The 23,931-nt window shown below is 33.9% G+C and overlaps 1 protein-coding gene across 4 annotated transcripts in view; it reads right to left on the bottom strand.

Moving 5' to 3' along the window:
* Positions 1–23,931, bottom strand: part of LOC126739392 (E3 ubiquitin-protein ligase MYCBP2) — a 714,511-nt gene that overhangs the window by 684,873 nt on the left and 5,707 nt on the right. For all 4 annotated transcript variants that reach the window (XM_050445054.1, XM_050445056.1, XM_050445053.1 and 1 more), the window contains exons 3-5: positions 20,661–20,806; positions 20,507–20,602; positions 5,112–5,359 (exon numbers count right to left, since the gene is read on the bottom strand). In XM_050445054.1, coding sequence (XP_050301011.1) covers positions 5,112–5,359; positions 20,507–20,602; positions 20,661–20,806 — 490 coding nt within the window. The remainder of the gene's footprint in view (positions 1–5,111; positions 5,360–20,506; positions 20,603–20,660; positions 20,807–23,931) is intronic.

Below are 23,931 nucleotides of genomic sequence, written 5' to 3' on the forward strand. Positions count from 1 at the left end.
AGGCAGAATCGAAATTGAACGTAAGTCGCTAAATTCTTTTGGATTTTTTACTTTGGGCAATGGAAGTATATTAGCTAGTTTCCAACTGGTCGGAAATATATTTGATGTTATGCATGAATTTATCAAATGAGTAATATGTGGTATTATAAATGGACAACAGAGCAATATAAGCTCAAAGTTTAAATTATTAGGACCAATAGCTTTTGACTTAAATTTTCCTAAAATTTTCATGACGGTATTTTGTGGCTGAACATTAAACTTAAATGAATTATGCGTTAAACTATTAGTACGGTAATAATTAAGAAGCCCTGTGGTAATAATTAAGTGGTAATTAAGTGGCCCTACGGTAATAATTAAGTGGCTTGACAGAAATATTGGAAAAATGTGAATTTGCGTCATTCAAGTTTTTTGATAAATTCTCAGGTAATGTAGAATTTTTTATATAAACCAAAGTTTTTTGATTATGGACATAGGGATGAGGCACTTCAAAATCCGAAAACCGCGTTTAAAGTTAATTTTTTTTCTGAGAATAATTGATCAAGTACTAAATTCTCTAAATTGTAGATTTGATCTGATCTCTAATTATGACAATGTTTTTGGTTTTTTTAGTAATATTTTTACATTATGTGACGATGATCTCCTAAAGAACTGTCAAGCTCTACAACAGAAGCTTACTGATGCGGTAACTCATTCACTCTTACGGGGGCCCTGGAGTCACCAACTACAAATGATTATCTAACCCTTATGCAGGGATATGGTTTTATAAGCAAAATAAAAAAAGGAACTAGGGTAACTGAAAATAAGGTTTCTTGTCTCCACCATATTTTTGTGAAGTGTAGAAGTGGTTTCTTAAATGACATTAGGGCTGTAATTCTGGAATCGGTTCTGACGGACCACTACCCCATCCTAATGAATATACAGTTGGATGAGACGTTAAGGGGATATAATAAAAGAATAAATAAAACATATAAAGTGCTAAATTATGAAAAAGTCAACAAAAATATCTCAAGAGAGATGGGATAGTGTTTTGGCAGAGTTACATCAGACTCTGCATGTACTAAAAATGCATGTACAAAAAAATTTATTAATTTGATGCAAAGTATGATTCAGGAATGTTCTGAGGTAAAATTTATATCAAATAGGAAACATCAAGACAAGATTAAAACCTTGGATCACTAGTGGCCTTTTAACGTCAATTAGGTACAGGAATCAATTAACCTTAATCGATACCGAGAATCCAGGAATATGCTTAATAATCTAATAAAGAGCGTAAAGCTCTCTTACTATAAACATTTAGTGCAGCGGAATGTGGAATGTCATAAAAGAGGCCACTGGTGGCCAGGAATGTAGAACAACAGTAAAATCTCTAATAACAAATGAAAACATACAAATAACAGACTCTAAACAGATTGCCAACGAACGTAACTCTTATTTTACTTCAATAGGAAAAAAGCTTGCTGAAAAATTAACCAAATCAACCGAACAAACCAGGGTGAGAGTGCAGCGGGTGCAGGTGGTACGAATTCTTCTTTTTTTTTGGGGATCGGTCTCTGATTGCGATATTCTAAAGGAGGATAAAGAGTTTAAAAAATCATATTAAGGGAAGAGATGATATCAGTTCTGAATCGATTAAAAAGTATAAGGAGTGTTGGACTTGTGTACTGGAGTTTTTTCAGATATTTTGAAAAACACAATAATTATACCAATATACAAGTAAGATGACAAAAAATCTACTAACAAGTACAGACCGATAGCACTTACAAGTACAATAAGTAAAATTGCAGAAAAACGTTTTAAATTTAAGTTGATTTAGTAGTAGACATTTTCGCTAACTATTTGCTTACACATTTACCGATTTAATTTTTTTTTATACCGTTGAATAGAAAATTTTACGCTCCTTACTATGATGCTATGATGTATCACACGATGGGGGTTCCAATTTGACATATTAAAGTGAGGTTAGCTGGAGGTGAGGAGGTTATTGACAGAACTTCAGTAAATGCATAATTAAACGTCCTATATCTAATTTGACGTTTTTTTTTTTTTTTTTTTTTTTTTTTTTAGAAAGTTATTAAGGGTGAATCGTTTTGAAATGAAAGCACTGTATATACTTGTTATGCATACTCATTATGTTTTAGCCACAAGCAGCGTCCTGAGACCTAGACAAAAAAAGGCAAAAAAGTGAAAGTTCTCAGACTTCAGAGGATCTCTTTCCCGATTCTGGTTCCAACTATTCTCCGTCGGATTCTGAAGGATCAACAGATGATAATTTAGATTTGTGTTTTTCTCAATAATTAATCGCTTAGATAAATCGCATGACTATAATAATAATACTTATTCTTAACTATTTTTTTATTCTAGACAATCCTACTTTTGAAATAGAACATGAAATACACGAACAAGAAAATCCCAGATCTAAAAAAGCGAGGTCCTAGGAGAAAATATGCAGATAAAAGTTTGTGGAAAAGGAATATAAAAAAAGTTACGAAATAGTGGTTGCGAATATCCAAAGGTAAAAGGTACTGTGGTTCCTGCTAAAACATTTGATGGTTCAGACTGTCCATGTGTTAAAGGATGTCATAAGCTTATCGACCTTAAACAACGCGAGAAACTATTTAAAAGTTTTTATGAGCTTTCCAGTTTCGATTTACAAACTGCATACCTATGCGGTCAAATAAAGCTAGTTCGTAAATCTACTTACACAGTTAATGTGACACTAGAACATACACCAGAATCTATTACCTGTCCAATGACAGGGGTGTTGACATTCCAGTTTGTAAAGAGTTTTTCAAAAAAAATTTAAGAGTTTCGGATGGACAATTAACACGTGCTCTTCGTCAAAAAGAGCAAGGCAACACACCAAGCAAGGACAGAAGGGGCAGATGCGTACCTGCTAATAAAACCAGTGAAGATAAAATTCAAAAAGTCATAGATTTTATCTCCAAATTTCCAAAGTATCAATCTCATTTTTCGCGAAAAAAAAATCCAAACCTATGCTAGTTATCCCCTACCCTAAATTTAACAACAATGTATTCATTATACAAATCTGATGATAACATAGTTGAACCTGTATCCCTTTTTGTATTCAGAAATGTGTTTATAAAAAAAGTTTAACTTAACTTTTCATGCACCTGTATCTAATAGCTGCAAGAAATGCGATGAGTTTGAACAAAAAAATTAAAGCTGGAGGAGCTGAAGAAACAATAAACAGAATAAAGGTAGAAAAAACTTTGCATCTGAGGAAGGCTGAAAGTGCACGAAGTGGAATGAATTTAGATGCGGAATTGGGTAAGATAGAGGCTAACGATGTTATTGTTATTGCTTTCGACTTAATGTCAACACTACCTACACCACACCTTTCTACTGGGGTTTGTTATTACAAAAGGCAAATGTGAACGTACTGTTTGGGAATACATAACTTGTCAAATAACGAGGCGCACATGTACGTTTGGCACGAAGCCATAGCATCTAGAAGACCTCAAGAGATCGGATCCTGCTTAATTCATTACATAAAAAATGTTCTAAAAAGCTCCAAATTAGTTATGTACAGTCATCAATGTGGAGGGCAAAATAGAAATTACAAAATGTCCTTAATCTGTAATTACATAATACAAAACAAAATCTCTTCAGTTCAGCAAATTGATCACAAATTTTTGTATCGGGTCATTCTTACTTGGCTTGTGACCGTGACTTTGGGGTGGTGGAGAAAAATAAAAAGAGATTTAATGAAATTTATGTTCCTAGTGATTGGATAAAAGTGATTAAAACTGCCAGAAAGCATAATCCTTTTACAGTAGTTGAAATGCAGACTCAAGACTTTATAACAACCGTCCCTCTAGAAAAAAATATAACAAATCGCAAAAAAACCGTGAATGGAGAGGTTGTGAGTTGGTTTAAAATGCAATGGATCAGCTATAACTTAGCTAACCTCGACCGTTTCTTTTATAAAGAGTCCAATAATCCAGAAGTGTTCTTTAAAGAAGTTGATATTTCCAAACGAAATACTAAAACTTTGGGGTCTCCCTCTATTATATCCTGCAGGCAGAGAAATTGAGGCGGCCAAGTATAACAATCTGCAAGAATTATTAGCGTATGTTCCTCCTTATTTACATACCTTAATACAATAATTTAAAAGTTAAAGACATTAATAATGTGGAAAGACAAAATAATAACATTGAAGATAACACATACGACAATGTTCTGTACTCGGTTGAAGATACTCCTTTGACTTTCTAATCTAACGAAGTACCTATTTGAATTCATTTTGGTTGCATTATGTTCATTTTTGCTCAAAACTTAGTTAAACTTAAGAAAAATTATTTTTTGTTATAACTTAATATGACTAAAGATATATTATAAACAGATGAAGTTGTATATTTTTTAAACAAAATTATGTGCAAAGTGGCCTAAACCTTATTTAAAAACAAAAAAAAAATATTTTTAATTTCCTTTCGAATACTAGTTTAAAAAATAGCTTTTTTAGCATTTTGACCAGAAAAATCGAAATCGAAATAAAAAAATAGATATCAAAATATAAAAATCAAAAATAACAATTTTTTTAACTCAATTTTCTACAAACCGTAATTTTTACCTTGGGCCATTATTGCGCTAAACGCCTCAATTAATATTAAGACCAATAAATACTTTAAAGTAAAAAAAGAGATAGATAATAATTAAAAATTATACAATATCTTATTTAATATAATTAATAGAAAATATAATATCTAGTTATGACTAGAAAGAGGTGTATTTTATTTATTGTTTTGCTTTTGACGGCTATTTTTAATTTTGTTTTTTTTGTTTGAAGGTGCGCACACGCGAGTATTTTTATACATGATTTTATTAATTATTATAATTTACATGATTAATTGTGAATATGTTTATTTAATTTATGCGTATATGCTTCTACTATGATTGTAAATTACTGTAATACTATTTATTGCTAATAAATTTATTATTATTATATTATGAAATAAATTCTTGACAAATTATTGAGTTTTTTGCATACGACACAGTGTTTATAGCTGAAAATATTAGTGGTACAATGAAAACAAAAAAAAAACAGTATAATAAAAAATACACCTTCAAAATAATTTCTTGGTCTTGCTTACCTGTATATTCTGTACACTCAATGCCCTGGGGCACATTAGAAGGGCAGCGGCAGCGCTAAGATATTTCCCGGTATCCCCCCGGACGACCACGAGGGATAAAAGGCATGCGCACGCCACTGCCGTTAAGTGGGTGCCGTCGTTCTGGACCGAAGATTCTGGACCGTGTAACGTTGCCAAGTCCAGTAAAAGATCGAAGAGAGAATCGATTATTGACGATGGTTCTGACTTGAGGCCTTCTGGGCTCTGACCTACAAGAAAAAGTCTTAGGAATGATTTTGTTTTTAATAATAATAAGGCCATTTGGAAGGAAATTATAAACAAGTGATGATGGTTACTCCTAATAAAATCGATATTATGAGGCTTTGAGATGGTAGTATGTAGTGAAAATTTTGTCATGTGGTTGCAAAAGTTCAGTGCATTCAAAGGAAGAAAAACTTGTACAGTATTTTAGTTGTAAGATTAAAAATTTTATAAGCAATTTCGTTTTTCCATGAGCAAAAAGTAAACATTGCGCGTAACATCAATTAGCGTCTCAGTCTTAAGTCAGTAGCACCTTCCCAAACAATAGGAAAGCGAGGACCGATTTTGAGAATTACAGTGTCGCCACGAAGTTGGGAATATCCTGTTTAGTATGGAGTGTGATGTTTGCAAAAGTTCTCAAATTGAGATTTTTATCTATGATGAAAAACTCGTTTATATACAAATGAAGTATCGTGTTTAGTAAATAATAAAGATTTTTTATCTTTCGGGTACCTCCGAGTATGCATTTTTTTCGATATCGAACTAACTATACCAGCATCGTGTTCTCATCCCATACATCACAAAATACCGGGTTATAATGCAAAGGAATATACACTACCGCTCAAAAGTATTTGCTCACCATGATTTCTTTTTAATATTTTAAATTAGATACAAAAATCTTATCTTTATACCTATATTTAGATTGTATCTCTTTTGTCACAGTTTCTTTGCTGGGTTTTCAACATTCGGTAGAAACAAAAGGTATTATCATTGGACTTCATAAGGCTGGAAAGACTAACCGTCAAATTTCGACGGATTTGGGAATTCCAAGGCGGACTGTCGATTATAATGTTAGGAAATTCACCAGAGAAGGTACTATGAGCAACAAACCTCGATCAGGAGGATGCAGCAGTTCAAAGGAGGATTTAAATATTATAATTACAAGCAAACGCAATAGACGCCTTACCGCCCCTGAAATCACAGCAAAAATCAACAAGGAGCGTAAAAAAGCGGTCAGTGTTTCGACAGTAAAACGGTGACTTTATAATGCTGGTCTTAAAAGGCCGTTTAGCTATATCAAGACCGCTACTGAAAGATGTTAATAAGAAGAAAAGACTTGAGTGGGCCCAGTCACACAAAGAATGGACCATTGATGACTGGAAGAAAGTTCTCTGGAGTGACGAGTCGAAATTCGAGGTTTTTGGAACGAAGAGGCGACTTTTTGTTCTCCGTTATGCCAATGAAAGGGTCGCTGAGAACTGTACGGTGGCTTCAGTTAAACACGGTGGTGGTTCGGTGATGGTGTTTCGGAGGATCTCCAGTGGGCGATTTAATTAGAATAGAGAGAATTCTTCGAAAAGAGGGTTACAAAACAATTTTAAGTGACCATGTACTTTCTCCTGGTGCTCGAATAATTGGGAAAAACTTCATCTTTTAACATGACAATGATCCCAAGCACACGTCGAAATTGTGTAAGCAATATTTAGGTCAATTACAAAGGCAACATCTTCTGAAAGTTATGGTATGGCCCCCACAATAATTGGACCTCAATCCTATCGAATTACTGTGGGATGCACTGGATGAACTGAGACAAGTGCAAAAATCATGCACCACATCAAAAGAAGACTTGTGGAGGATCATCCAAGAAGAGTGGCACAAGATACCTCAGGAAACTTTGGACAAATTAATTAGAAGACTACCGAAACTCTGTGAAGCTGTTATTAAAAATCGAGGCGGACATGTAGATGAATTCAAAATTTGATTTTCTTAAATTTAATTAATTGATAAACGTATTGTTTATATTCATTTTGTTATAAATAAACTGTTTCATAAGAATAACTGATGGGTTTATTATTTTTAGTTATAACTTTAAAACAGTAATATGTGGGCAAATACTTTTGAGCGGTAGTGTATGCCTAGAAATTACCTACGTGTTAAGAAAATCTATCCATAGATATAAAAAAATTAAATTTATAAAATAATATTTTTAAATTACATTTAAAAAATAGATATAAAAATTAAATTTATTTTAATTCGAAACACGCTTGATTTACTAAGGTTTCGTGCCTATATGTTTGTATTGTTGATATATTTTAATTTTTAAATATTTTATGAGAATATTGGCTAGGTTATTTTTTTTTAAAGGCAATATTGCTTCATAAACCAAACTTAAATAAGATTTGACAAAAGCTCTTCAAATTATTTTTTTCTCGGAATCTTATGGCACAGATTTAACTAGCTAACGCAAGTTAGCTAGTTAAATCTGTGGTTATGGGGTCTTTGGGTTTGGACGATAAATAAAGAAACAAGTTTTGAGTTAAATTTAATGTCAAAATTAATTTGTTTATTTTTCTTTTTTTGAAAATAAAATCAACTTAGAAATTCATTCTTTCACCATCAAAATATTGTTTCTGGTAAAATTACACACGTTTTAAAAGTTGCTAAACTAGTTTTTTGAACCATCGTAACCATTGTAAAAAACTAGGCCTTTGCTTAAAATAATATGTTCACCCTAATAAATGTGGAAATAGTAAAAATAGCCATATTATAATTTTAAAACAAAAGATTTTACCTTAAAAATGATACTTTGAAACTCGTCACGAACATAATGAAGATATTTAAAAATGTAGGAAATATTTGGCCATGTTTCCGATATATAATACCAAGTCGACATTTTTTGTTGCGGTTTTATAAGTAATCCTCGTAAAGATTCTAAGGAATGTAGGCGTAATAATATTACGAGTACAGGGTGTTGAATTTAGAATGATATACAGGGTGGGTCAGCAAGGCATACGACTAAAATAGCGCTTAAACTATACCGAGTGGAAAAAAACTTAAGTGACATAGTTAAAAGGTTGACAAAAATCTACAAACTGAAAATAATTTTACATATACAGGGTGCGTTAAAAATAAGTTGAGGAAAAATATGAAGTTTTTTCAAATGGTACACCCTGTATTTAAAGGCAGTATCCTTTTAAGCACAACAAGATCTTTGCACTGATACCTCATTTTTTAAATTTCATTACGGCGTTGCCTCGTAATTCGTGTTTTTAGGATATTTTTAATGTTTTAAGGGGTTTATTAAAATTCTTATAGCAACCGCTGCGCTGTGTTCAATCTAGATAAATAAAATTTTTAATGTAGTTATTATACGATATCAGCTTATCTTTCAGTAAAAGTCTGAAGTTTTTTCATACAGAGTGTCTAATATAAATTTACCAATTTAAAAATTATGTAATAAAACTAACTAATTATAGTTTAAACTTGTCCAAAAATTAAATTATAACTACACTACAAGCTATTCCCAATAGCCTTATAGTTTCGTGCGCAAGCACTAATTATTTTTAAAAATGAATCACTCATTTTTTCTAACATATTAGGTGTTATTGTTCGGATAACCTCTCTAATTTTTAACTGCATATTTTCACTTGTAGTTGGAGTCACTTGGTATACTTTTTCCTTTACATATCCCCAAAAGAAGAAATCCATCTTAGTCAAATCCGAAGATCTGGGTGGCCATTATACTAGTTCACTCCTACCTATCCATCTATTTGGAAACCGGTCATCTAAATAGTGCCTTACAGCTTGACCGAATGAGCTGAGAGCTTCATCTTGCTGAAACCAAATCCTGTCCTGAACATAATGTGCAGGCAACGATTCCAACATTTCATTTAGTCCATTTTGTAAAAATTCCAGGTACATTTCACTGTGAGATGTCCATGAAAAAAATGCGGTCCAATGACATAATTCCCAATAATCTCTGCCCAAACATTAATAAACCATTTTTGTGTTGGTGGTGAGTTTCACGTGTAAATAAAGGATTGCTGGTATCCTAATAATGAAAATTGTGCCTATTAACGCTGCCATTAATATGAAAAGTTGCCTCATCCGAAAAAAGTACCAGATTGCTGCATCATATTTTGTGCACATTGACAAAAAGTAAGTCGTCTTTCATAATCTTGCGGCTGTAATTCATGCAACAGCTGAATATGGTAAGAATGAAAATGTTCACTTTGAAGTATTCGTGTAATGGAACTTGCACTAATACCAACCGGTAATTTTCTAGCAAGTTGTCTAGTACTTCTTTGGGGCGTCTCAACTACACTTAAAGCTACCATCATTTTATTTTCTTCCTTTGTAGCTAGTTTTACCCGTTCATGTTTTTCATATGTAACACTTCCTGTTCTTTCTCTCGAATCTTTCTTTAAGTTTCTCAAATACTTCTGGTTGAGGATGCCTTCTTTCGGAGTAACGTTGCGCATAACTTCCGGATGCCAAAAGTGTATTTCGTTCAGCAGCCCCTAAAGCATATATCATTTCGACAAGTTCTTCCCGTCATAATTCATAATTTGCAAGTAATACAATAATTTTAATCTTTAAAACTTATTTCAGCTCTAATGCGAAATATTTTTAGTAACGATATTCAAAAAAACAGTAAACCAAATGCAACTATTTAAATGTACCTAATATCAGTATTTTTGCCGATAGTCTGTTAATAATACAAACAAATTTTTTGAAGCAATCTTGATAGATTTTTTTTAAATACATAGTTATGCGCTTTTATAGGCATCATTTTTTCAAGAATGTAAAATATCTCAAAAAAAGCGAGTTAGGTGTAGCACATATTTTGTAAGAAATGTGGTAAATAAATAAGCAAACTTCATGAAAGAGAAAGATACAGGGTGAACACAGAAGTGCCACAATGTAAGATATTTTTGCAATGTCTGTGACTCTCCGACACTCAAATACTTGCACGACAAAGTCTCTCATCTACAAAAAAGTCAGATCCCCCTTGAAATTGTTGAAGCATTGGGAACGTGCCTAAAAAAGAACAACGAACTGTTCCCTGTATTATCTGAGATCTACGACATTCTGAGCTACCATGACTCGAAATGGAAGACCTTATACGATAAAATAGATGAAATTCATAGCCTCCATACAAGAACTCCTGAGAACGGAAAAGAAACCTTATTCCATTCCATCAGGGAAATGAAGCAAGGCATTTTTAATCTCTCGTCTATTCTCCTGGATAATCATGGAGATTCTGTTAAGGTCCAGATACACAACTCATCAAGGGAAGAGCTCGCAAAGGAAATGGGTGATCTCCGAAAAAGTGTTAACCAAATGGCACTTTCCATCGACAATTTAACTTCTAAGGGAAACACGAGTAGTGGAAGTAGCCTCCTGAAACCAAAAAAATCCAGTTCAACGCAGACCAAGCATTTGGAAAAGCCTATAGATGTGAAGATTCCCATAAACAAAACCACTCCTCCACCTTCCAAATCTTTTGTAAAAGAGGAATGGGAATACGTGGTTGTGTCTAGGATCCCCTCATCCTATACAGCAAATCAACTTGCACACTACGTCAAGGAGAAACTTAAAATCACGGACTTTGTTAGATGCTTTCCTATGCTGAAGAACAAGGACTGTCCAGACTCAGACTTCAAAGTTGGCGTGCAAAAAAAGGAGCACCTAAAAACTTTAAAAGACCCAACTATGTGGCCAGCAGGTACAATTATAGATGGCTACAAATTGAATGCTTCAACCCATCCAGATTCACCAACATCCAAGATTCAGCCACCACCAGAAGCCACTGCTACGCCAGAGAGATCTTTAAGAATTGCTTCAGACAAGGAAGCAATCGTTGCGAGTAAGTCCCTTGTACGGAAACCCTCTAAAATAATAATAGGAAAAAAAAACGATGAACGAAGACGAGCCCTTTGTGGATCCGTTGACTCCACCAATAGTGAGGCTGTCCCAAAATTCTGATCCTGAGAATAGCCGTTACCTATTGGCCAGACTGAGGGACCCTTCAATTTTAAAATCACTTAGGCTCTACCTGGCATACCTCCACGACTTGCCGGCGAGTACATGCTTTGAAGGGCACACGAAAACTAGCATTAAACTAATGCTTGCCGCAGAAGGACTTCCCACTGACATGGACTCCCTGAGAAAATTGTACTGTCGGTTTCATAATGCCTATGGTATTGGTTCGGCTGAAATTGAAGCAGACCTCTTCGCCTTTGGATCCTTCTTCTCTTCAGAAAGACTTCTACGGCTCCAGAAAATTAGAGAAGGTCAAACTAATTATTTTTCTCCAACTAAGTCAAAAAATTTTTAAATAAAACGACGCGAATAGAGGATCAAGCACCCTCTAAAAAAATGGACGTTAGCAAGCTTAATATATTCCTCATTAACATTCAATCCTTAAGACATAAAACAGACGAATTACATCTTTTATTGGAAGAGCTAAACTTTCCACATATTGTTGCCATAACAGAACACTGGTTAAAGACTGATGAGCCTGTATTAAAAACTATACCACTTTAGCTAGATATAATAGAAGTAATTTATCTCATGGGGGTACTATGATAATGTCCACTAACAACGATTTTTCCGCGGTCACAAAATTTGATAATTTATTATCTGAAAAAGTATTCGAATTTTCCATCGTCTATCATAATACCCTTGACCTTTATATAGTTTGTATTTACAAAACACCTGACGCGGACGTGCAAATTTTCTGCCAAAAATTATTAAGCTTGCTAGAATTGCCCTTAATAAGCAAATTAATCTTGTGTGGCGATCTTAATATTGACTTCTCCAGTGTGTGTGCTGCTATGGAATCCCTTCAGTCCATATTTGATTCATTTGGGATGGTTATGCATATTAACTCCCCAACCAGAATAACCAAAACTAGCTCTAGTATCATTGACTACGTCGTATCAACCTTTGATCCGGAACTCGTTGATTTAACTGTCTTTAACTCAGGTTTCTCCGATCATGAAGCAGTGTTAACTAAATTTTCTCTAAATCACCAAAATAAAAGAGTCCCGCGCAAAATGTGCCGTATCTTTGGGGAAAAAAGTTTCCTAAATTTCAAAAATCTATGTCTAAGAACGGACTGGGACTTCCTATCTGATGATGTTAACACTGAGTTTTCTCGATTTATAAAGTCACTGTCTGATTTGGCATCCAACTCATTTCCTCTTAGACCCATCAAAATTAAACAAAAAAAAACCATAGTCTACTAAAGGCTTACGCTTGTCTTCTAAAAATATACGCTCCTTATCACACTTAAAAAAATTCTCAGACAGTGTGTTCTTCCACGATTACGTAAGGTTGTACAAAAAAATTTACCATAAAACAATAAAGGCAGCCAAGGACCTCTATTACAATAAAAGGATTTCTGATTCTGCAAATGTTGGTAAGGAAACTTGGTCTATTGTTAATGAATTAAGGGATAAGGCTTCTCCATCTATCACAATCCCCACTTCACCGGATAACTTAAACAACTACTTTATAAATGTAGCCAAAAATCTCATGAATACCGTAACTCCTTCCCACGATCCTCTCTCATATCTCGCTAATGAGAATTTACATAATTTCTTTCTTACACCCATAGCATTAGAAGAACTACGCAGCACAATAAAAGACATTAAAAACAAATCTTCATCTGGGGCTGATGGTCTAACGCTCAAAATGTTTGCTAATCTCCCGGATATCACTACTACTCACACATAACCATCTTACCCACTTGATTAATATGTCTCTTCAAATTGGAATCTTTCCAAGCTGCCTTAAGACGGCAATTATTATTCCTTTACATAAAGGTGGCGAGAAGGATCAATGTTCGAACTATCGCCCAATTGCACTTCTCCCAACATTATCGAAGATTATTGAAAGACTGGTAAAGAAACGACTTTTATCCTTTTTGCTTAAATATAAAATTATAACCCCGCATCAGTTCGGATTCTTAAGTAACAAGTGCACCAATGATGCTATGTTGTCCCTCTTTAATAATATATACTCCAGCCTAAACAGCAACAATTTTCTGTGATTTCTCTAAAGCTTTCGACTGTGTAAACCATAATATCCTAATTAATAAATTGCAGCACTATGGAATTAGAGGAACACCTCTCGAGTGGTTCATGTCATACCTGAACAACAGGAATCAGTTTGTTAGGAATGATTCGATGACGTCTTCGTGCAAGCCAATAGAATGCGGGGTACCTCAGGGCTCAGTTCTAGGCCCTATTTTGTTTCTTCTATTTATAAATGATATTGCTAATCTGGACATAAATGGTAAAATTTGTCTCTTTGCGGACGTTACTAGTTTTTCTTGGAGCAACTTAAATATGGTGGCTCTTCGTAGAACCATATCTTGTGACCTAGTCACCATTAAATCGTGGTGCGATTCAAATCTCTTGTGCCTTAACGTCTCAAAAACTAGAGTATTATCATTTAGCGGTGCATTGCAACCTTTTGTTATTAATAACAACAGAATGGAGGTCGTTGATTCCGTAAAGTTCTTGGGACTGAAGGTAGACAACTCTTTAAAATGGGATATCCACATCGATTACTTATCCAAAAAAATTAAGTTCTGCATGTTTTGCTCTGAGATCAGTATCCAGGGAGCTAAGTTTGGCAACGGCTATAACAGTTTATTATGCCCTGTTTGAGTCGCACCTCCGATATGCCCTTCCGTTTTGGAGTACGTATGGTGCGACTCAATTTGAACCCATATTTAAGCTACAAAAGAGAGCTATACGCTATTCATTAAGACTAAATTACAGAACTCACTGCCAGGAATATTTAAAAAAATTTAAAATACTAACTCTTCCTTCCTTATTTATATTTGAATCCGTCTGCCTAATCCGCAAGCACTTATCAGATATGTCAGAAAGGCCATCTCACAATTATCCTCTTAGAAACGCAGAGTACGATCTTTATCTACCAACCCCACGATCAGAACTAGTTAAACGATCCATTCTTTACAATGCAAAAAAAATGCACAATCATCTCCCATTTGAAATCAAATCAATAACAACTTTTTCCAAATTTCGGAAAGCTCTGATATCATACTTGCTGGAGAGAGCCTTATACACAGTAAATGACTTTTTTTAATAATTAATGTTATGTAATTTTAAGCACTCGCTTCCTAAACACTGGTAAATTTGTTTATGTTGTTATGATAATGTACATAAATAATATTCGTATATTATATAAACAAATTAGTAGTTTGGTAATAATGTTTTTGTAAACAACTGCCTTTTGCCGACTTTGTATACAAGTGAATGTATATATATTTTATAGATTTTAAGGAAATGTGACCTAAACAATTTATAAAATTGTTAAGTTTTTTGTATGTTTTGTTGTATTTTTTATTTTTATATATTTGTATTTTTTGTTTTGTCTTTGTGTATATTTTGTTTCTATGATTTATTTAAATAATAGCTTTGTCGACAAAATTTTAAATTTTATGATAATAAAGCATTGATTGATTGATTGATTGATTGGTGTTCCATTTAAAGAAGTCGAGTTATTGCATATTTTATTTTAGTAAATTGATAAATTAATATTAGACACTCTGTATGAAAAGAATGTAACGAAGAAGAAAAATGGTTTCAACATAAATAAAGAAAAAAAAAACGATCGAGTATGGAATTTCAGAGGCGACATTGGAATTATGGTTCGCAGGCAAAAATAGTGGCGTGGAACGATTCGTACGAGGCAGTATACGGACGATAGTTTCAGTATAGCTGTCGTTACCGAAAATTGTTATCTATATTTAGTATATTAGTGTATTATTACTTTATATTGATTTTATGTTAAGGATAATTAAACCGGTCAAAGTATTCCCGTGTCTAAAAATTTTCCTTTGACAAATCAGAAGTGGGATTATTCACCGCCGCGCCGTCATTCGTTGAAACCATGGGAAAGACAAAAAACCGCAAAAGGTAGTAACGTAAGGTAACCTTCTAGCTCTGAGGAATCCAGCTCAAGTTCGTCAACATCAGACAGCTCAAGGCATACAAGACGTCGCAAGCAACTTAAACGGTTAAAAAATGAGTTAAAAAGAAAAAATAAATTGTTGGAACAACAGCCTGTAAGTACAACATATAGTAGCCTTAACATTGATGAAACTTTAATACCAGAGTTTAATCCTAATAAAAATAAACAGTGTATAGAGTGGGTTGATAAGGTTGACCAGTTGCGCTCTATATATGGATGGAGCGAACAATTAACTGTTAAATTGGCAACTAGTAGACTACGTGGTAATGCTAGAAAGTGGTATGACTCTCAAACTAATCAATTTTCCTGTTGGAGTAATATGAATTCATCGGTCTTAGAAGTTTTCCCGTCGGTCAGAAAATTTGGAAAATTGGTTGTAGAGGCAGCAAATTATGTTCATTTACCTCATCAAAAGTTCAGCGATGACTGTTTCGAAAAATATTCAAAATTAAGAAGATTAGATATAAATATTAGCGATATAGACATTATAGATTGTATTGTAGAAGGCATAAATAACGAGAATATAATCTGCTAGAGCTGCAAATTTTCAGTCCTTAGGTCCCTTAGGTAACTATTTGGATAGCATTAAAGCTGCGCATCCATCCAAAAATGTTAATATTAATAATTATTTTAAAAATTCACCCCCTAGTACGAAGGATTAAACCAAAGAAAAGCTCAGGTTGAAAAAACAGTTAAATTATTTTTTTAAGTTATGAGTTATTAATAATAAAAATAAATCTGTATTGTGTTATAATTGTAAGAGGCCATATATTGTAAAAAATTGCCCAATTCTTCCATATTTCACATATTTACACGATATTAATTGATCTTTCGGTTTGTCCTAGGTACTTTTTTATCACAATCGTTGCAACACATCTCATAGATTCCAGACTTTTCATTGGTCTTTATTTTATCTCACTTTGTAGGGATAGACAACTTAAAATTACTTAAACCAGTTAATAACAATAGAAAAGTAGATGCATACGAAAGTTTAGCAATATTCAAAAATTAAAAAAACATTCTTAACAGGGATAAAGGTCCAATCCCTTATAGTCAATTATATAGTTTAGTTAATATTAAAGGTTTTTTCGGCCATGCTTCATTACTTTTTCCGCTCTATTAGTTATATCATTAGTATATAAGGAGATTTATAAGTAGTTTTAGTTTAGTTTTAATCTTCTCCCGAAGATGCTAATATCGTTAGCGGAACAGGTGTCAAGATTAAAAATAGATGAAAAAAGTTTTGATTAGTGGTAAAACTGCCTCGTAATTTAATGTTAAAGAAATTAGACAATTTCTTGGCCTATCAGGGTATTTTCGAAGGTACATTAGAGATCATGCTCGTGAAGTAGAGCCGCTTACTCCTTTATTAAAAAAAGATGCCGTATATGAGTGGACACCGTTATAACAAGCAGCATTTGATAGCATAAAAGCAAAGTTGTCCTTAAGACCAATACTTACAATATATAATCCAGAATTTGAGACTGAATTACACACTGACGCCAGTAGCACTGAATTTGGGGGAATGTTAATTCAAAAGAAAAATAAAGATAAGCATGTAGTTGCCTATTTTAGCAAGCCAACTAGTCTAGAACAAAAGAAATAGCATTTATATGAACTGGAAACACTAGCCGTTGTATTATCGCTTCAGCAAATTAGAGTCTATTTACTTGGAATTCCCTTTAAAATTATTATCGATTGCTGTGCACTTAGAACAGCTTTTAGTAAAAAGAATTTAATACCTAGGATAGGAAGATGGTGGCTTCAAGTTCAAGACTTTGACTTTAAAATCGTGTATAGAGCCGGAACCCAAACGGAGCATGTGGATGCCCTCAGTAGGACCCCGTGGATGATTATTTGGACATAAGACTCTGACGACTCGGAAGAAGAAACTGAAGTACTCTCTACTAGCTCAACGCTCAAGAAGACAGCCAACCTGATGTGGAATTATCACTTACCGGGATTGCTCTCGGGAAAATCGTCCTCGCAGAAATGAAGAAAATTAATCTCAACTCAAAACACTGCGTTTCAATAGGAACTGATGCGTGTGCTGTGATGCTATCAGATCGTGGAGCTGTTAACGAAATCCAGAAAGAAGCGGAAAACGCTGTAGTAATACCCTGTTATTCTCACAAACTAAACAGCACCATATCTAAATCTACCAAAATTCGAGTGATTGAATTGGTATGCAGCTATATACGTGAGTTTAACAAGTTCTTCAAAAAGTCCTTTTCTAAACCTACGACTGCATTGGCAAAGAAACTTGGAGGACACCTGGTACAGTTATGCGAAACAAGGTGGGTTCAACGTCATGATGCTGTTGTTCAATTTGCCTCCAAAATGTCGTTGATTGTAGAAGCTTTGACAAAAATCATTGAGTGGAAAAACAAGGAAACAGCCGAAAAAACAACAGTCCTAATAGCAGCTTTGTGCAAATTCGAATTTATCGTTGGGCTTTTTTGTCTTTGTGACACTTTGTCATTAACTCATTTACTCAGCGTACTGCTTCAGAAAGAGTCCATCGATAATGCAAAAGCATCAATGATGATAGATACGCGGCTTGCAACGTTTCAAGATCGGAGAGAAAAAGCTGATACAAATTTCAGAAGTATTTATTCAGATGCGAAAAAACTAGCACAAAAACTGGATGTTCCTGAACAAAAACCGAGAACTTATGGCCAACAAATGAAACGCGATAATTACAGCGTTAGCAGTTGCGAAGATTACTACAGGGTCTTGGTATACATTCCTTAGTTGGATACCAACTGCGAAGATCTCAAGACTCGTTTTTCGAAAGACGTTCTACACGGTTTTCAATTGAGTATGCTGCTGCCTACGAAAGTATGTGAGCTCAATCCAACTGAAAGCGAAAATCTTATCAGCTGTTTGACAAAAAGATTTAAAGGACTCATAACTGATAACAACATCGTGCAGCGTTTTAAGTTTAAAATCGAGTTGAACCACTGACAGTGCTATTGGCAGCAAAAGACTTCAGCGAATCCACTTCCAACTACTGCATTACAAGCTTTGGAGAACTGTGATGATGAACTGGGAAATATTCCCGACTATCAATGCTTATCCTCGTATATTTTGCACACTGCCTGTGACAAATGCAAGCTCTGAGCGCTCTTTTTCTACTCTTCGCTGCTTGAAAACATGGCTGAGGTCAACGATGCTACAAGAAAGACTGATTGGATTGGCTTTGCTGTACATATACCAAGACATTGAAGTCAGTCCTGAAGAAGTCATTAAACGATTCGCAAAACAGGGGCCTCGTCGTTTTGTTCTATGAAATAATTTTTCTGTAATATTTGCATCAAAAACAAGGATTTGTGGCTAAATAAATGAACATACCTCAATTACAATATATTATAATTATGCTGATCCACTGTGTTCAACAAAATTTTCCCCTCCCAAAGATCAGCCCTGGATCCGCCCCTGCTGACCAAGGGACTGCTTTCATTTCCATTACATTTAGAAAATTTTGCCAAAATTACGGTATTCGACATGTTTCTAAATGTAGTATCGACGCCACGTGCCAACGGACAGTGCGAGCGTTATAATGGAACTATTCTGAATTCTTTGATGGTGGTCTCAGGAGGGGAGGATGAGGGAAAATGGGACAATTATTTGAAAGCGGTACAAATTGCAATGAATACTTCTTACAATACTGCACTCGGAATGAGTCCAATGGAGCCTCTAGCTGGATATAAGAGAAGGAGTTTAGTGGAAGGTTCTTTATTAAGTGCAGTTAATCAGGCGTTAGAAAGGAGCAATCTCACAGAACTTACAGAGGTCATAGAAGAGAGGATATCAAATGAATAGAGGAAACAAAAAGAAAGGTTTGATAAGTCGAGAATATGGGCTAAAAAGTATCAAGTAGGAGATGTGGTAATGGTATTAAAGACTGACGCGCCTTGTACTGGCACCAGTAAGAAATTATTGCAAAAATATAAAGGCCCCTTTAAAGTAACTAGGGTGATATTCAATGATCGTTATGAAGTTGTTGATCTTAGAGAAGGCGCTAGAAGAGGCAGAACAGTAATAGCAGCAGATAAGATGAAACCATGGATTTTGTTAAGATGTATGCAAACGGTACTTAAGTAAGCTTTTGAATTTTATGTAAGGTTCAAACATTAGAATAAGAGTGTGTTTCTAATATCTGTTGGACAGTTAAACAATTAAAAGATGCATTAGGCTAAGGCATCGTCTATTTATCTTATATAATGTGTAAATAAAATATCTTAAGCGTAAATGCCATGAGACCCAAATACTAAAGCAAGGGCTTTGTATCTGTTGGAAAATGGCAATGAAGTTTTATTGTTTGCGTTTATAGGCCCAAATACAAAAGTATCTGTTGGGAATAGCCTGCAATAAGAAAAAAAAATAAATTAAGTAGAAGTAAAGTGTCAGATTGTTTTTAATTGATTTTACTATTTCCAGATGAAGAGAGCATCGAGTCTGAGGACAGACGCGGGATGGTCGAGTGTGACGAAGAAGAAAAATGGTTTTAACATAAATAAAGAAAAAAAGGGTCGAGTATGGAATTTTTGGAGGCGATATTGGAATTATGGTTCGCAGGAAAAAATAGTGGCGTGGAACGATTTGCGCGAGGTATTATACGGACGATAGTTTCAGTATAGCTATCGTTACCGAAAATTGTTATATATATTTAGTATATTAGTGTATTATTACTTTATTGATATTACGTTAAGGATAATTAAACCGGTCTAAGTATTCCCTTGTCTAATAATATTCCTTTGACAAAAATTTTAGACTTTTACTGAAAGATAAAGCTAATACCGTAAACGGCATAAACTAACTACATTAAAAATTTCGTTTATCTAGATTGAACACAAACCCCTTAAAACCTTAAAAATATCCTAAAAATACGAATTACGTGGCAACGCCGTAATGAAATTTAAAATAAAACATGAGGTATCAGAGTAAAGCTCTTGTTGTCCCCAAAAGCATAACGCCACAGAGTATTCCATTTGAAGAAACTGCAATATTTTTCTGGAACTTATTTTTGACAACCTTTTAACCATGTCACATAAGTTTTTTTTCACTCGGTATAGTTTAGCCGTACGCATTGCTGACACACCTTATATATGGAAATATTGAAAAACCTTTAAAGAAAAATTATGTATTAGATAGGGAAAACTGTTGCTGCCCCCGCAAGTGCCTATAAATAATTTGTCATCTACTTCTTTGAACTCCGACTAGCATCATTATATAAAAGTTTAAATTTTTTAAATGTATTTCAAAAATAGGTAGTAAACCTGTAATCTTTTAAAAGGAATACTGATGTTACTTACATTGATCAACATAGCTTTGTCTTTACAAACCAATATACATACCTTGTAAAACATCCAGTAAAGCCAATAAAGCTTTAGTACACAAGGCAGGATGTGAGGTTCGGCTTTCTTTAATAAGCTCAAAAACTGATCTAAGACCTACAAAAAAAAAACATAAAACTTTTGCGTAAGCACAACTAAAGCTGTCTTTACGTACCTAAACCAACCACTTTTGAAACTTTCACAGGCACATATGTGCTACTTTGTGAGTTATCTTCAGTATCACTTTCCAGTTCGCTCTGATCTACCATCGTCATGCCGCAACTACTTTGTAGGTGCTCTTGAGCAGCATTTTTCATCCAACTAGAAACCAGATATATTTATTTGAATAAGAAGACGATTCACCCAAACTTTTCTATATTACATATGAAAAACTTCGGTCTGATTAGTGATATTTGGATTACTGATAACTTAAATTTGGATTTACCCAAACATAAATTAGCCATAGCCATTCTTAATTCTTATTTAATTGTAGCTTTTTTATTGTTTTTTCTTAAGGCCTTTTAAAAGTTGTATGTTTAGGTCTTATAGTTTTATTTTTTGACATTATCCGATACTAATTTGTATGAGTCTATGGAAATAAATATTTGAGTATTGAGTATTTCGACCTAGTTTGGACCAATGCAGGACATCCTTTGGAGGATGTGGGCTATTTGAATAAGTAGGTCTGGAAAATGTCCAAGTTCAAGGGAGAAATTAATTGCATTTGCAAGGCTCTTATAAGTTAAATCTGCCAAATTTAGAAACACTCTAATTGAAATATTATACAAACTACAAAAATTCTTATCTTTAATAGACTTTAATTATTGTTTAAATTTCTCAAGGTCAGGTCAGGTATGGAAGTATTACTAAGCCAATCAAGCAAGAAATGCGATTAACGAGATTAGCAGTAATAACAGTTAATTTCACTATGGGTAATTCAGGAATGCGTTGATCTGAATTGGAGCCTTTGAAATCATTAACAATCCTCCACATTTCTCTCTGCTAATTTGGGGCTGAATTAATGCGATTATTGTAAAAAAGTTATTTAGCAGCTTTGACAGTAGCGATAAACTGATCGATTATTTGGAACTAATCTAGAAAAAATATACTACATTGACACCTTTTTTTAATATAATGTTTTAATTTTCTTTTTAGAAATTTTCAATCCGTTGGTGATCCATGGCTTACCTCTAGTTCTTGATTTCAAATTAACTATTGGAAAAGAATCCTGAACCAGTTGTTGTAGCTTTAAATGAAAGGAGCTAAGAGATTCTTAAATTTACCAATGCGATTCCAATCAACCCCATTGCAAAGTAACTTAAATACAAAGAAGTTTTTTACTGCTTAATAAACGACCTTTGGCATCTTGTACATTATTCGGCATATTAATGTGGGATTACATTTTATTTCAATAAGTTATGTTTATTTTTGTATTTAGCGCCCTGACTATTACTTGTTACATAAAGCATTTAATAAGAAAAAGATACCGCGCGAAAACACTTTCACAGAAACGCCGTCGTCAAAGGCAGCCAGACATGCAAGCACAGATAAACAGTTTATAGGGGTTAATGCATGCAAGCATGTTTTTTTCTAGCGAAACGGTCTTTTTCCAAAAAACTGTTATTCAGGTGGTTGCAAGAATACCGCGCCAAGTCAATCGACGAAGGCGGGGAGCGTGGTGGGGTAAAGAACTTTAGGTTAACAAAATTGCATCATTTTCAGGAGTTGGCTTTTTTCCGAGCTTTAAGAGCGATATTTTAATTAATTGACGAAAAGCATTTGCACGTGAAAAAGCATTCTTCCGGGTTAAGACGAAAGATATTAGTTAAGAGACGCTTGACTAATTACCGGTATTGCTTTAATGCTAATTTAATGCTAATTTAATGCTAATTTAATGCCAATTATCCAGACGGGGTCTTGGTGTTATTATTTAAGACGACAAGACGAATTGTTGAAAAGTCGCTGTTCCTGGACTGTAAAAGTTGTGTACCTAAAGTTATAATTTTATAAGCTAGTATTGTTATACTCTATTTCAGAAGTGTATAGAGCAATAAACTGGGGAATTCCGTTCTGTTTGGCTACATTTCGTGGTAGTTCATAGGCGCAGGTACTTATAATATTTATGAATTTAATTTTCACAAATTAAATGCCTTTATTTTGAAAGAGATTAAATACTAAATAAATACTTTTAATTCTTTTGTATAGGTACCTATCTTTTAACGCTTTGTAACATGCAAAAATGGGGTCAGGTAATATATACAGACTATAAATACTTTTAAATCATATTTTAAACGTTAGTAGTCACTGCTACGCTGTAGTGTAATCACAATATTATTATCCCAATATTTAAAAAATGGAGGTATTCAGTCCAACGAAAAGATGTACTAAAAATTCTCCACTATCTACTATTACTCTAGTTTTACTGTGCAAGAAATTGTTGAAAAATGTTCTCGAATGAGTGGAATTGGAAAGTCCACCATTTTCAAATTGTTGCGGGAAAGAAAAGTAGCAGGTCAAGTGGAATCTCCCAAGCAAAAGCCAGGACGACCTACAAAAGTCCTTGATAAAAATGCTAAATGTATGATTCGAAGAAAAGTTCACTCTTTTTATTTTAAAAAGGAAATACCCACCCTAGACAAAATTTTAATGGAGCATGGCCGAGATGACAGTATTCCGTTGATAAGTAGAAAACTTTTATGGAAAACTTTAAAAAATATGGATTTTGCCTGGGAAAAGCATAACCGCAAAGCACTTTTACTGGAGAGCGACGAAATTGTTTGTTGGAGACGACAATACTTGAGAAGTATCAAGCAGTACCGCAGGGAGCAAAAGAAAGTTTTTTATCTTGATGAGACGTGGATTAACGAAGGTTATATAGTCACTAATTATATAGTTATATACTAACTTTTCCTTCAAATATACAGGAATATTTGATATTAACAACCTCATTAGAAAAGTAGCAAAATGATGCTTTACCACACCCGACATATTTAACCAATTTAATTGTTTAAATTCTGCTGAGACATGATCATATCTCCTCAGACCAAATATGAAGCGACAACAGTTATTTTGCACAACTTGCAATCTATTTTTTGTCACTAAATCTAAACAGGGGTAGTACACTATATTACAATAATAAAAAATTGGCAAAACCAGAGATTCACAGAGTTTTTTTCTAATATTAAAGTCTAAGATAAATCTGTTGGCATAGAGAACTTTCATTTTTACATAACTTTTTTGAAGTAACTTATTCACATGATCTCTGAACCTTAAATCAGTATCAATGATAAGCCCTAAGATCTTCGCATTTTTAGAAAATCCCAAAGTTGTGTCGCCCAGTTTCAGGTGCAACCTACCTTCTAGCAGTTTTCTTCGCTTTTCTGAACAAAAGAGAAGTACCTCTGTTTTTTCAGGATTTATCTTTAAGTTATGTTCTCTTGAGTAAT

The sequence above is a fragment of the Anthonomus grandis genome, chromosome 8, assembly GCF_022605725.1.
Source record: "Anthonomus grandis grandis chromosome 8, icAntGran1.3, whole genome shotgun sequence".
NCBI classification, from domain to species: domain Eukaryota; kingdom Metazoa; phylum Arthropoda; class Insecta; order Coleoptera; family Curculionidae; genus Anthonomus; species Anthonomus grandis.